The 14,940-nt window shown below is 33.8% G+C and overlaps 2 protein-coding genes across 3 annotated transcripts; one reads left to right on the forward strand and one right to left on the reverse strand.

Annotated features, from left to right (window-relative positions):
• Positions 1 to 922: 922 nt before the first annotated feature.
• LOC114387677 (BRASSINOSTEROID INSENSITIVE 1-associated receptor kinase 1) lies at positions 923 to 7,854 on the forward strand. Its single transcript, XM_028347885.1, has 11 exons — positions 923 to 1,016; positions 1,691 to 1,823; positions 1,904 to 1,975; positions 2,967 to 3,110; positions 4,571 to 4,642; positions 4,763 to 4,834; positions 4,921 to 5,000; positions 5,672 to 5,800; positions 5,899 to 6,240; positions 6,569 to 6,963; positions 7,192 to 7,854. The coding sequence occupies exons 1-11, from the start codon at positions 923 to 925 to the stop codon at positions 7,507 to 7,509; spliced, it is 1,851 nt and encodes a 616-aa protein (XP_028203686.1). The 3' UTR covers positions 7,510 to 7,854.
• A 1,179-nt stretch (positions 7,855 to 9,033) lies between these two features.
• LOC114387960 (protein RAE1-like) lies at positions 9,034 to 14,285 on the reverse strand. 2 transcript variants are annotated; one of them, XR_003661436.1, is made up of 12 exons: positions 14,143 to 14,285; positions 13,975 to 14,061; positions 13,830 to 13,907; positions 13,270 to 13,463; positions 12,332 to 12,473; positions 11,261 to 11,341; positions 10,656 to 10,784; positions 10,118 to 10,195; positions 9,937 to 10,008; positions 9,695 to 9,716; positions 9,512 to 9,592; positions 9,385 to 9,423 (listed from the first exon to the last, which is right to left on the reverse strand). XR_003661436.1 is itself a non-coding variant. In XM_028348264.1 (11 exons), the coding sequence occupies exons 1-11, from the start codon at positions 14,191 to 14,193 to the stop codon at positions 9,373 to 9,375; spliced, it is 1,044 nt and encodes a 347-aa protein (XP_028204065.1). In that variant the 5' UTR covers positions 14,194 to 14,285; the 3' UTR covers positions 9,034 to 9,372. The 2 variants fall into 2 exon arrangements, 1 of the variants encoding a protein (XP_028204065.1); XM_028348264.1 differs by lacking the exon at positions 9,695 to 9,716 and having other exon boundaries at positions 9,034 to 9,423.
• Positions 14,286 to 14,940: the final 655 nt, after the last annotated feature.

Below are 14,940 nucleotides of genomic sequence, written 5' to 3' on the forward strand. Positions count from 1 at the left end.
AAAAAAGAAAGGAAAACTGAACAATAACGTGCTTGTCACATGGTGATGAATACTAGTATAATTCAATGTTGAGACTAGCTTGAAACAGCTAGCTATGCAATGTAAGTGTAACACGCTGTAACCTGAAAAGAAAAAAAAAAAAACAGAACAAGGAAAAAACAACAACAATTAGTTGACTAAAATGTTCAATTAAAAAGTGATTAAGCCGAATTCTAAAACTCCCATAGAAATTTTTTCACACTATAAATTACTGGGTAATAATTGTGTTTATTTTATTCAATAGTTTTCATAAATTATTCGTTACTAATTTTGACAAAAACGTGTTTTGTTTGTTTGTCTGTTCTTTCTAGGTTTGAAGTTTGAACATTGAAAGCTTCTTGGGGAACGGTGTGGGGACAATCACAGGCGTGCAAGCGTGCGTGTTTGACCAAACTTTCTTAATTCTCACCATTCCAAAAATACCAAACACACTCTCTCTCCCTCTCTCTCCTTATCATTTTCGTCTGAATTTTACTTTCTAATCACAGTTCATACCTCATAATTCATAAAGCAAATAAAACCAGAATAGTGGAATATAATAATTTTTTTAAAATTAAAAAAAGAAGAAAAGAATAATCAGAATAGAGGGAGAAATTTCTCAACAAAGGATGCAACGTTCGTTGACTTAAGCTCTCTCTTCTCCTCGACCCTTCTTCTCTCTCAAAACCCTTTCTCTGCATTTTCAGCTAAACCTGAGCACACCCAACTGAGATTTTAGCTTCAGATTCCGAGGTAAGAGCAGAAAGAAGAGAACTTGGAGCTACCCAGAGTTCGATTTTGGGTTGTTCAACAAGGTCAAGATGTTTCTGAGCTTGATGGATATTATGTAGATCAAGAGGGGTGTGTGGATTGGGGAAGCAATTGTTTATGAGGTTGAAGAAGCATGGAGAGAGTGACTTCATCTTTTATGGGTTCCTTTTTTTTTTGGGCAATTTTGGTGCTTGATTTGGTACTTAAGGCTTCTGGCAATCAGGAAGGTGGGTGCTTACCTAACTCTTTGAGGTTTTAATTGTTCCATAAATGTCTCTTCCCGTTAAACAGTTCTTTAAATGACCAGGATTAGGAAAATTCACTCAATTGTGTTTTTATTATTTCTCCCCCTTTTTGATATGGAATAGGTTAAGGTTGCCGGTTAAGGTTGCCCTTCAGCTTAATTATTACTGGTTCATGTGTTTAATTGCCAGATAGTACTGGAGAAGAAGTTAATGTTACAATTGGAGTAGTTTTTTGTGATATTTCAGTTTCAAATCTTCCGTAGCTGTAATGTTAGTAAGCAGAATATGATCATATAATTATTTAATCCTAAGCTTAGTAGGGAGTTCACCAGAGTTTTTATTGTAATACTTTGTGAGATAACAATGGCTTGGGTGAGACAGTTCATAGGACTTCATTATCTCAGAATGGCTTGTCAAAATGGTTTTATCCTTGTAAAAAAAAATGTTTCTTTGCATTTGCTTTGAATTTTCCATAGTTGGCATAGTATCTAAGGAGCATGCTACTAAGGCTGACTAGTGGAAGTTGGGCTTCATGTTTCTGATTCCTGAATCTTAACATTGCACCCTTGATATGTCAAACGTGTATTTGATCTCCTTCTCCATACAATTTAATGTTGGGTATGATTGCACCTGAATATTGCTTCTTTCTATAATAGGTGATGCCCTGAATGCATTGAAGAGCAACTTGCAAGATCCTAACAACGTTCTTCAAAGCTGGGATGCTACCCTTGTCAATCCCTGCACGTGGTTTCATGTTACATGCAACAGTGATAACAGTGTGACCCGTGTGTAAGTTCATATGCGATTTTTTACCTGTAGTTTTACAACTGTTTGCCTACATGGTGAATTATTTATTTGTGTTTGGTCAGTGATCTTGGAAATGCAGATCTTTCTGGTCAACTGGTTTCACAACTTGGTCAACTTACAAATTTGCAGTACTTGTAAGTTATGAATCATATATGATATTGTTGAGTAAACTTGACTCTTTCTTGCATACCATGCTTAGCCTTATTTCTTGATTGATACTCTTGTATTTCCTTTGTTGTTGCTTTATTAAATGTTCTTATAAACAGTATCTCTACATGGAGTGACCAGGCATCAAATCCATTTTTTTGTTCACTTCCACACCCTTGTGTGTGTGCACACACACCCTTCCTCATTCTCCTATTCCCCAAAATAGATAAGTTGCACTTCTTTTAGAGTGTGCACACACTTCCTCATTCCCCAAAATGCAGTAGATTAGTTGCACATTTTGTTCTTTTATTTTTAGACTAAGCTCTTGTTCATGGCAAAAAATTTGGGCTGTTATTCATTGACCATTGAATACGAAAGGGGCTTATAGGATCTAAGAAATGTATTTGGATAATCTTTTATTTCCCAATCATAAAAAATACCTATTGTGTACCTGCTTCTCAAAATTTTGAGAATTAAACCCTTATTTGGAAGACCAGCTGGACATGACATAAAGTTATTTGAATCAGAGGGACATGCACTTAATTTTGTAAATTAAGGGAATAAGAGAAAGCAATTGATAAATCAGGGTGGCATATTGCAATTGACCCCTTAATATACCTACGTTATACATTATTTATTTATGGTATCAAGACAAAACTTTTCACAATCGCATTGTGCTTTTGTTTGCCTTCTCAATCTCAGTATAAAAATTCAAAGGGGCCTTATAAGCAATGCCTGTCCTAGCCTTTTATTGTTGAAGACAGAAACTTCTGGCATTTTCATATGGCCAACTATACATCAATTTGGTTTTGTAGATAGTTGTATACATTGCTGAAGCCAAGATTAGGAAAGTTATATTGTACATAATCACCAATATCTGTTTGTTTGGTTCCGCTCTCAAATCATGTGAACTTTTTAATTAATTGTTGGATGATTTTACCTGAAAAATCTGATTTTATTTCCCCCTTTTAATGACAGGGAACTTTATAGTAATAAGATAACTGGAAAAATTCCAGATGAGCTTGGGAACTTAACAAATTTGGTGAGCTTGGATCTTTACTTGAACACTTTAAATGGTCCCATACCGACTACTTTGGGCAAACTTGCAAAACTACGTTTCCTGTACGACATACTTTCCTTATTCTCATGTCTTTGATGTGCAAAATTTATTTAACTTGGTTCCATTTTGTTTCTTCCTTCAGCTTTCCATCCTTTTTTTTTTCACTTTCCCATGCAATGTGGTAGATTTTGTAGCCTACTACATGCCCATTTAATTTTCAATAATGCCTTTTATATACATGTGCAGATGCCTATAGATAAGCATCAATCCTATTTTTACTATTGCAGCTATTGCTATTGTTATTGTTACTTGATACTTGCTATTGCTACTGTTATTGTTATTATTACTTGATGCTTGATGCAATAGCATGACTATATGCACAAACGTAATCAAGTGAAATACTTGAGGTTGCTCTTGTTAAAAGTAGTTTTATTGCACATTTGGTCCCTTTAGCTCAGACTGTGTGATTTTGGTCCCTCAAGTTTTTTTTAGTCAATTAAGTCTCTCTGTTATCCTAATATTTAAGGGGGTTTATAATGAGTTTGGGATATGAAATAATTTTAGAAGAAACTTAGAGGAAACTTGATAAATTTTGAAGGATTTTATATGGTGTGAGATTAGGATTTGAAGAAGGGAAATTTTGAGATTTTTAAGTGAAATTTGATGTTTTGGTTGGTGAGTTTTGAGCAGAAGATAATTTAATTTATAAATATTTTGAATTAAAAAATTGAGAATTTAAGGGTTTTAGGGAGAAGAAATTTGATGGGAATCAAATTTTCTTAATTTTAAAAATAAAGGGATTCAATAAACTAAAAAAAAAACTTGGGGACCAGAATCGCACACAGTCCAAACAAGAGGAGAAAAATGAAATTAAACCTTGAAAGTAAGGACTTAAGGCTATTGACCAGGTTGTCAGAGTTTGGCAATGATTTATGTAGCTTTATTTCCTATATAACCACAACTGGCTGAAGTTTCTTCATGTGCCTGGTGTGACTCATCTGTAATGTAGCTTTATTTACTATAACCACAACCAGAATTACTTTTCTTTTATGCATGTTCTCTCATCCCATATTTTAAACAATCAAGGCTATGAACCTGACATTTTAAACAATCAAGGCTATGAACCTGACAGAATTTTGAAGGTTAAAGCCCCATTTTTCTCACGATTTTTTCCCTGCAAATTTAAATATGCAAAAGGGAATTTTACTATGTGTCTGTTGGTGGTGGGTTGAGGAAATTTTATACTACCTTGTCTGTAAAATATCCTATCATGGTCATGTAATTCATTCATGTACTTGGAATTAGGAGTTAAATTATGAATGTATCAGTTGTTCCAGGAGTTAGACATACTCTCCTTTTTTGACCAATTCACTTTACAAAGTAGAATCTTTGTTATATACCCTGGTGCCAGTAAACATGTTCTCTATTTGAATATTTGACAATTGTTTGCTGTCATGTCTTATTACACTACTCTATCAGTAGCTTATTACTGCAAACTGATTCATTATGCTCTCCAAAATAGGCGTCTCAATAATAATAGCTTGACAGGAGGCATACCCATATCTTTGACAAATGTTTCTTCACTGCAAGTTCTGTGAGTGTTACTCCTATACGTACATTTTCCATGAGTTAATGCCAAAATACATTCCTATTTATACTAGTGTCATGTATTTTTATAAGTGTAACCTGACACAACTGTCATTTTGGAATATAGTGATCTCTCAAATAACCATCTAAAAGGGGAAATCCCAGTGAATGGTTCATTTTCATTATTTACCCCCATCAGGTTAGTACAAATAATTAAGTTCTTATCTATGGTTATTGTTGAGGGACGACCTGAAAATTTTGCTAATCCCCTGTTCCACTTTACAGTTATCAAAACAATCCTGGCTTGATACAACCAAAATACACTCCATCTCCAGTTTCTCCAACACCACCACCAGCTTCTTCAGGTTTGTTGATGCCTGTTTATCATTCACAATGGTTTAAAATTATTCGATAATAACTTGAGGTGACAGCTTCAATTCAAAATATAACTCTAGCATGCTCACAGCTATCTTGAATTGAAACCGGACTCAACTTTGTTTTAAGACCTGGGGCTGCAGAAACCAAACTCCAAATCCAAACTATTAGGTCAACTATATTTTGATAGTGTTAAATAACGACTTGACCTAAAAGTTTATGCTTCTAAGCAAAAGCCATGAATTTTTATTTAATAACTCCATTAATGCTATGGGAAGCAGCTATTCTATTTTTCTTGTACTTTACCTTTGTTTCTTTTATAAACTACCTCCAACCTTTCCCTTACCTATGATATTACATATACCCTTTTCCCTCTAAAGGATGAGGAGAAATGCAAGAGTTGATAATTGATTGGTACAGGCTACGTAGCTTTTTTCTAGATATTTATTCTGTAGTTGTGGAAAAGGATGGAATATTTTTTTAACAGTGATTTCCTGAAGACAAACTTAGCTTACGCTTAGCTTCTTGGGGTCAGTTGCATTATGTCTCATGTTTAAATGTGTCACTTCTTGAGGTTGGTGTCTCATGGTTGAATTTAATAGTGGAATTCTTATATGAATGGAGTTATAATTTCTTATTTAAACCATTTATCCTTTTTCAGGTAACAGTAATACTGGAGCTATTGCTGGAGGAGTTGCTGCTGGTGCTGCTCTGTTGTTTGCAGCCCCTGCAATTGCACTTGCTTATTGGCGAAGAAGGAAACCTCAGGATCATTTCTTTGATGTTCCTGGTTAGTTGAATAACAGAAAACAAGGCATACAGCTGATGAATGCAGTATATGATAGCTATAACTGATTTACTGACATTTTTTCTGTCTTTTACTGGCAGCTGAGGAGGATCCTGAAGTTCACCTTGGTCAGCTTAAAAGGTTTTCTCTGCGTGAGTTGCAAGTTGCAACAGATAACTTTAGTAACAAACACATTCTGGGTAGAGGTGGATTTGGAAAGGTTTATAAAGGACGCTTAGCTGACGGATCTCTTGTAGCAGTAAAAAGACTTAAAGAGGAACGCACGCAGGGTGGAGAGCTGCAATTTCAAACTGAAGTGGAAATGATCAGCATGGCTGTGCATCGTAATTTGCTTCGGCTTCGTGGTTTTTGTATGACACCTACTGAGCGGTTGCTTGTGTATCCTTACATGGCTAACGGAAGTGTAGCATCATGTTTACGAGGTATCCCTATTAATGTTGTATTTGAATTGCTTTTATTCGTAATATACTTGTCTTTTTCATGTGTAAAATGTTTCTCTCATGTATCCTTTTTCTAGTAGAAATGTTAGTGTTAGTGTTCAATGTAAAAATTCTTTCTGGTGTATGTTGATTTATTATTGAAGAAATAAGAATTATGTATTTCCCAGATGTTATCTGGCAGCAACTTAAACACAATAAATAAGGAAATTTCTTAATAGCTCAAAATTTCAAATACAGTTGAATGCTCTTTCTGTTGAATTTCAACTTTATACCAAAACTGTTTTTATGTATATTGATTATGTTGTTGTAGAACGTCAAGAATCCCAACCGCCACTTGGCTGGCCAGAACGGAAGCGTATTGCACTGGGATCTGCAAGGGGGCTTGCTTATTTGCATGATCATTGTGACCCTAAGATTATTCACCGTGATGTCAAAGCAGCAAATATATTGTTGGACGAGGAATTTGAAGCAGTTGTTGGAGATTTTGGTTTAGCTAAACTTATGGATTATAAAGATACTCATGTCACTACTGCTGTACGTGGAACAATTGGACATATAGCACCAGAGTACCTCTCAACTGGAAAGTCTTCAGAGAAGACTGATGTTTTTGGATATGGTGTGATGCTTCTTGAACTAATAACTGGACAAAGGGCTTTTGATCTAGCTCGACTTGCCAATGATGATGATGTCATGTTGCTCGATTGGGTAGGTATTCAGTTTACTCTAAATATGTCATTAATACTTGAACAAGTTACACTAACCATACTATCAATTAATCTCTTCACATGGTTCCTTATGCCTATGAAATTATCTAGCTTATAGTATCCCTTGAATACCTTTTTACTGACTTTTCCTTAGGTCAGTGTTTATAATGTTATATGTAACATTAACACCAATGAATAATGTTCTCAACTGACCTTGTTTTGAGTCTAGGTTAAAGGACTTCTCAAAGACAGGAAATTGGAAACACTGGTAGATGCAGATTTACAGGGCAGCTATAATGATGAGGAGGTAGAGCAGTTAATCCAAGTGGCCTTACTATGCACACAAGGCTCTCCTATGGAAAGACCTAAGATGTCTGAGGTGGTCAGAATGCTAGAAGGTGATGGTTTGGCTGAGAAATGGGAGCAATGGCAGAAAGACGAAACATTCCGGCAAGACTTCAATAACAACATACATCACCCTAATGCAAATTGGATAGTAGATTCAACTTCCCATATCCAGGCAGATGAACTATCAGGTCCTAGATGATCCCTTTAACATTCTATGGACAAGAGTGAATACACGATCTTGCCTGACAAGGCTTTCTGTTGGAAAGAGATATACTTCTGATTTTGATTTTGTGCATATAATTTTCGTCCCCTCTACCTTTTCTCTTGTTTTCATCCTTTTGAAATTATCTTCTGTGCTCAGATTACATGCCCATTGGTCAGGTTGTGATTATTAAAGAAAGAAGATTGTAATTTCTATTGGGCTGTCAAGTTACAGGATGAAGTGTATGTTACAAGCAACTTTTGTCATAGTACGTATGAGGAATTAGTATAGAGCTTTTATGGAAATAAATGCAATTCTATTGGCGATTACAGTTTATTATTATATCTTTAGTATTTATGTCTGGAGGTTTGGAAATCAGTACTAATTGAGTCATTGACTTAATGGTTGGCATTGCATTTATTATATGTGAAAATATGCCTGAATGGCCACGCAATCGGTTTTTCATTTTCTCCAAAATACTAATCTCTTGTTTGGTTTAGATTCTGGAAGCACAAATCATGTTTAGTGTACATTAATACATCTTAAACTGGAATGCTAGTACCTACTTTGACAGCATGGTGTCCAATAATATTAAGTGACTAAGGATTTATAAACGAAATTTATTAACTTACATTCATTTGTGTTTTTAAAAGAATGTTTTAGCAAGTTTGATTATACACTTGCTAAAATATTTCTTCCAAAGATTGCTCTTAAATGTGGGAATGTGGGTTGATGCTAATAAGGTTACTCGTTTTTAAGATGGAGAAGTTTAATCAGTTATGTAACTTTGTTTTCTTTAAAATGGTCTTAAAAGTATAGCTTGGTATTTTTTTTAACCCAAGTGAATGTAGATTAACAAATCTCAATATCAATAAATCAACTTTAAGTGTTTATTTTATTATTTATTGAAGACTACTAAAGAAAATGAACAAACATATCTAGTAATTTTCTTTTTCATTTAGTTTTTTTCGTATTTCATCTACAAATTACACTTAATAATGGTTGGTAGTATTGAAAATAAACTGACTTAAGGCGAATGTTAAGCAATTTTGTTGGGTGTCGACGTTTACTTTGGAGAAGACTTCATTTGCTTAGTACTCTCAGCACAAGAGCCAATCACTATGTCTCCGTGATTACCTGGTTTTTTTTTTTTTTTTACTATCTAATTGTGTATGAATTTGATATCTGAAGTTTTTTAGCTATTTCTGTAAATTTGACTATCTAGTTTAAATTGTTTGAATTTGGTATCATTTTTAACTAATTCTGTAAAAAAGTGAATTTTTTAGCTAATTAAATATCTTTAAAAAAAATAAGAAAATTTAATCTGCCCGTTGATTTTTTTTATAACTAAAACTGTTAATCCAATATGTTACCTTTTTTATTTAATAAAATTAAATTTAGCAATTTACACATTTTAAGTGTATAATCCAAATTATAACTTGCTAAAATATTCTTTTAATTGCTATTTTCTAAATCCTACAATTCATAATTTGACATCTAAAACCGACATTCACCCCTAAATGCAACAACCCTCCAATGTCTTGCAGAGCCATGAAAGAATCTACTTTCAGATGCTTCACTGTATAAGCCAACCATCATCGATCTTAAAACAGGAAAATACAAACCATGCGTATACACAACATATGCTTTATACACATATACATTGGATATAGAATTTCTCACCAAGAATTAGTTGATAATTTCTTCCAAGCATGGCGCACAAAAAAAAAAAAATCTTCCAAGTACGACCAGCCCATTCAACTTCTATATTTTGATATCAACTAATACCTTGCCTCTACCATATACCAGGACAAGCCAACTATTTACATAATAGAACAGTATCACACAGCAGGATCATCTCTACTTTCTGCCAGTAGCACCAATGCGTGGTTTGCCCTTAACCTCAGATTCCTGCATTTCATAGGGAATATAATTTTGCATATCATTAACAGATGATTAAAGGATATTCTTTTTAGAGGTGGATAGCCAAACCAAATACCTGAGGCAAATGCAGGAAAATATAGGTTTTTGCTGCTGCAGGATTAGAATTTTCTGCCCCTTTACTCCAGTCATAGCAGACCTACGAGCAGGAATGTCAATATATCAATTCAACATGTTTGAATCATAAAAATAACAGAAATACTTCCATTGAGGTAACCTGATACAAGACCAGCTTGAATACCTAGTTTTTTGACTTCCAAATCCTTTTATCAGCAAATTATGAACCATATCGAGAAAGGAATTGGCCAACAGAAAGTAATATAATATTTCCATTAAAAGATATCACAAAAGTGAAGAAACTTAACAAACATTCTATGCATTTGTATGACAAAAGAAGCATTGCAAGGTGAATTTACACCAGGACAAAAAGGAAAAAAGCTCTATGTGCATGACTGGAAAAGCAGAATAGTAAGGTGGGCATACTGAGTAAGCAAATATTGAACCATCATTGTTGAAGGTACTGCAAGGAATAGGTTGGCTGCATCTCAACATGGCCTGAAATAAGACAAGTTTGCATTAGATAAGCATGTAATTATGCCAAAAATATTGCAACAATATGTGTCAGTTAGGATTGAATGGAAGTGTTTAATAAAAATGGAATAACCTTGAGCCTCTGTTTACTATCCTTATCCCAAAAATTGAAAGCACCATCAGAACCAGAAGTTGCAAATGTGTGGTGTACCTAAAATTCATAGAAAAGAAAAATGTGAGAAATGATAATAGATTATAAAGTGGAAATACTTTGTCAATGATTTCTGATGTCCGTTGGATTTATAGCTAAACAATTGTGGATAAAAATGTGAAAAATAGCACCAAAAAAAATTTCAGTACTAGCTACAAAATTTTAGGGAGACTGATAAATAATAGATAAACAGCAGTCAGCAGTACATTTGTAAAAATAGAATTGAGCATACAAGTATCTGTTAAATTTCAACAGGAACAAAAACAAGAACAATAAACAACCAAAATAAGCAACTCGCAACCAGGAGTAATTTAAATTTTAACACTAACCATTCATTTAAAAAACAAAAAAAATGAAATTATCCTACTGAAATTCAAAGGTGTAGTGGTGCAACTTCAACAATTGAAAGTAAGCCAAATTAAATCAGAATAGTAAGGCACAGGTGGAACATAAATCTTACAGGATGGAAGTTTAAAGAGTTGACTGAGTATATTTCATTGCCCTCTCTATGGCATTTAAAAGTGAAGTTTTTACCATGCTGACTATCGTCCAAATGATGCACCCCAACTCTTCCTTCTATTGATCCAACCTACAGCAAGTATATCATCAGTTTCAACAGCCCAAAATTAATCAATCTAGACTTACAACTTACAATTTGATAATTACAAACAAGAATCTGGAAGACATATATTTTGTATATTATTCCTATAAATCATAAATGTAGGATAAGTTAGGGAAACAAACATTAGTTGGTGTCAAAAAGTTAAAGAAAAAGGACAGAAAGTAGAGCATACTTCCCCTTCTTAGCTGGAATAGATATAGAGAAAAACAATTTTTTGTCTTTTCATGATTACCATCGGACTTATGTTTTGGTGAAAAAGTAGATAAATAAAAGCAACCTAAAAATTGGTTACATAAAATACGTCCTTACAGATACTAAATAGGAACCCACTGTTGGGAAACAATTGAGTATTGCTTTTCACTGATAAAATAAAGATGGGAAATAAAATTACCCAAATACGGAACAGGATTGAAGATCTTAAAGGAGTGGGGAGAGATGCATACCAAGAAACCTTGTTGGTCAGGGAATGCAGCAAGGCACCTTGTTTGATACTTCAAGGGTGAAACAATTCTCTTGAATTCAACCTGTAGCAAATGAACAATGGTAAAATGTAGGAGACACTGGCAAAAATAGAAATGAAAAGAAAATAAAAATCAACAGAATGAATATTGTTTATGAATGTATATACACATAGATCTAATTATTCATTATATAAAATGAACACAGAGGAATATGAAATAAAAGGCGAATGGCCAACAAACTTGGTTTCAACAAAGCATGCTTATATATTCATGTGGATATAATTTTCATGCACTTAAGGTTTGTGGTTTGAGGATGCCTATCTTAGCAGGTAAACTCATTCCTTCCTTTTCACTATCTTCAGAACTTGCTCACTAACTGCACCTCCAAGCGCAGTGCACTTGCTCACTTCTCTGGTGAGGCAAATCAATCCAAAAGAGTTCACTTGAATACATGGGCACAAGTGTTTTGCAATCATAATCATAGGAAATGGATCTGATTGCATAGTAGTGTATTTACATATCAGTTTTGTGATATTAGTACTAAACATATTTGTGGAGTCAAGCCCCTTAACTTATGTTTTGATGTAAAAATAGATGACTAAAGTTTATTTCATAATTTGTACTTAACATATTTGTGGAGACAAGCCCCTTATGTTTTCATGCAAAAATAGATAACTATACTTTTATTCATATGCCTTGTTCGATTTCCGGTAAAATCATGCTATTTGAAATTTTGGCTCCATGACAATCATTGGGATTACTTTTGTGAATACATTGCACTTAATATCCCTAGCATGTCACAGGGCCATAAATTGGGATGTCTCTTATCTTTCTTTTAGATGACTTATTATCCTCATGGAACTCCTTGTTTCTTCTCCTACATAAAGTTTCTCTTCTATTGTCCAATATTCAAGAATAAGAAACACAACCCCTCTATGAAATCTTGAGATAAAATAGCCATGATATAATAAGAGAATATATGACCGAAAGCTAATACAAATAATGGAAAATACAATTAATTTGAGATTAACTAAATTAGAATAAAAGTATTACCTGAGGATTTTGCAAGTTGTAAACAATAAGATTTCTATCAGCAGTGCCAACAACCATCAGAGGATGTCTCACTGTCATAGCATAGCAGCGCTCTGGGAGTTGCTGTGTGTGCACTGGATTTGACTGCCTTGTATCCCAGTATCTAAAAGTAGCCAAAAAGACTCATGTGGAGAGGACAGAAGCATCAGATCAAGCAAAATTGTTAGCTTTCATACCATATTTAATAAGAAGGATACAATACATATCAGCATCACAAAATACTAATCCCATAATGTGCAAAGGTAATAGGAAACACTTGATGCATGGAACAAAAATCAGACTAAACTGAAGAGCTTATTGGACTGTTACATAAACAAGGAAGAAGATATTACATTGTAATGATCATTAGTGGAAATTTCCTGGCAAGCAAAATATATTCAGAAAGAACTACAACTTCTCCAAAAATCAAGAATGGCATTTGCTTCAAGCTACAAAAGAACTTAGGAGAACCCAAAATAATTTGAATTTTCAAATTGAAATTTGAAAGTAAGGCTGGTGTATCATACAGCCAAGGAAAAGGAACTCGGCAGCAGAATAGTGGCAAGACAGACTACAAAGGTAACACACAGATACTGTGTTCAAATTATAGGGATTTAGGTATGGAAAGAAAAAAAGAGAAAATACAGATTCCGAATAATATTTTCTTGGGTAAAAAAAATGACATGATGAATGTGATACAAAACACAAATGCCTATCTATACTCAGTAAATTCTAAATTCAAATTAAATAAAACAAATCATGAAACTATAACGAGATATGGAAACTATTCCTCCAATATCACCTAAGATATTCTAAAAGATATAATGTTGATATTACGGGATATTTTTCATATATTCTAATTTCTAAAGATATAATTTAAAAACAAATTGCTGTAAAGGCAGCAAATGCTAGCACATTACTTCATAGTCTTGTCCCAGCTTCCTGTGACTAAAAGGTTCATTTCAGGAATCCAAGCAAGTTCTTTGATGGGTGCATCATGCATGGCAACAGTCATTGGTTGGCCTCCAGATAACAGAGGCCACATCTTCACTTGCTTATCACATCCACCAGAGAATACAGTCGTGCCATCATCCTTCCATGTAGAGCACAAAACCTACGCAAAGAAATATACATTATGAATTTATGAGATAAAAACTATTAAAAGTTCACTGTTTCAGGACAACGCAGATCAGCAAGATCACGAAATCCAATAGTCAAGTACCATTAATTTATCAACCTAATAATCAGCTCAATGGTCAATGCATATCGTTATTTATTAGCTGCATCAAACCATTCCTCTATGTCTTTGCCACAGAAAGCACCCTGATTCTTCTACCCTAACCCTAACACCATCTCCTACTTTTGAATCCCAATTTAAACCATCTAGCATTGCATATACTAGAATAGTAACTCATGAAAATGCATACACTGAGTAATGAAGAGAAAATAAGGTGATAAAAATGAAAGTAAAAGACCTTACCGGATGATCGTGCGTTATAGAAGCCTTGGGAACAGTGGCAACATTTACTCCATTCCGTGCTACCTCCCAACAACGAACCTGCAAAAGTTGCACATAAGCCTATGCCTATCTATCGAAGTAAAGTGAGAGAGAGAGAAAGACGCACCTGATTGTCCCAAGAAGTGGCGACGAGGAAGTTGGCTTTGGGACTGAAGCTAAGACTGGACACGGAATCAGTGGGAGGCTGATTCACCTGCAAAAGCAAAATTCACCCCTTAAAACAATAACTCGCAAACTTCTCATAAAGTGGAACATTGACATTGAGTTCAGGTACCTCGAAGGACTTGTTAGGGTTCGGATTAGTATTGCTCAGGAAATTCGACATTTGCAAATTTTCTCAGAGAAAATAGAGAGCTTGGAGTTTGGAGGGAGTTGACTTGAGTGAAGGAAAGGGTTTTGCGCGGGTGAGGGGAGGTGTAGGGATTAAATACTACTCCCACATAGCGTTATTACCACGCCTGTTTTGGGTTTTGTTCTCTTAACTGCAATTGGGCTGCTATTTATTACGGCCCTAAATACATTTTTTTGGAAGTTGCTATTATCACACCCAAACTTTTTTTGGAATATATATATATATATATATATATATATATATATATATATATTTTTTTTTTACTAAAGTGTTATAAATTATGAGTATTAATACCAATATCAACATTAACAATATGAACATAAATAAATTATGAGTAAATAAAAACGGATCATATGAATAAGTATAATAGAGCATGAATAATTAAAATTAATTTTAATTAAAAATGACAATTATTAATGCATTAAATCAATTATAAAAATGTAATTTGAGCCATTTATATTGTTGATGCAATCTTAGTTATCCATAAAGGACATAATGATGCAATAATATGTGAACACAAAAAATATCTCTTGTTCATCTAAAACTACTCTCCGTTAGTAGTTGACAAATAATTTTATTCTTTAAATATATGGTTAAGGATTTAATTATATGTCCGTACATATGAAAAAAAAACTTATTAGGAGCAGAAGAAATGATGAGTTTATAAAAAAAATAGTGAGACAAAATATTTTTTTAATATTTCATAGAAGAAAAATATAA

This window comes from Glycine soja, chromosome 15 (assembly GCF_004193775.1).
Source record: "Glycine soja cultivar W05 chromosome 15, ASM419377v2, whole genome shotgun sequence".
Classification (NCBI taxonomy): domain Eukaryota; kingdom Viridiplantae; phylum Streptophyta; class Magnoliopsida; order Fabales; family Fabaceae; genus Glycine; species Glycine soja.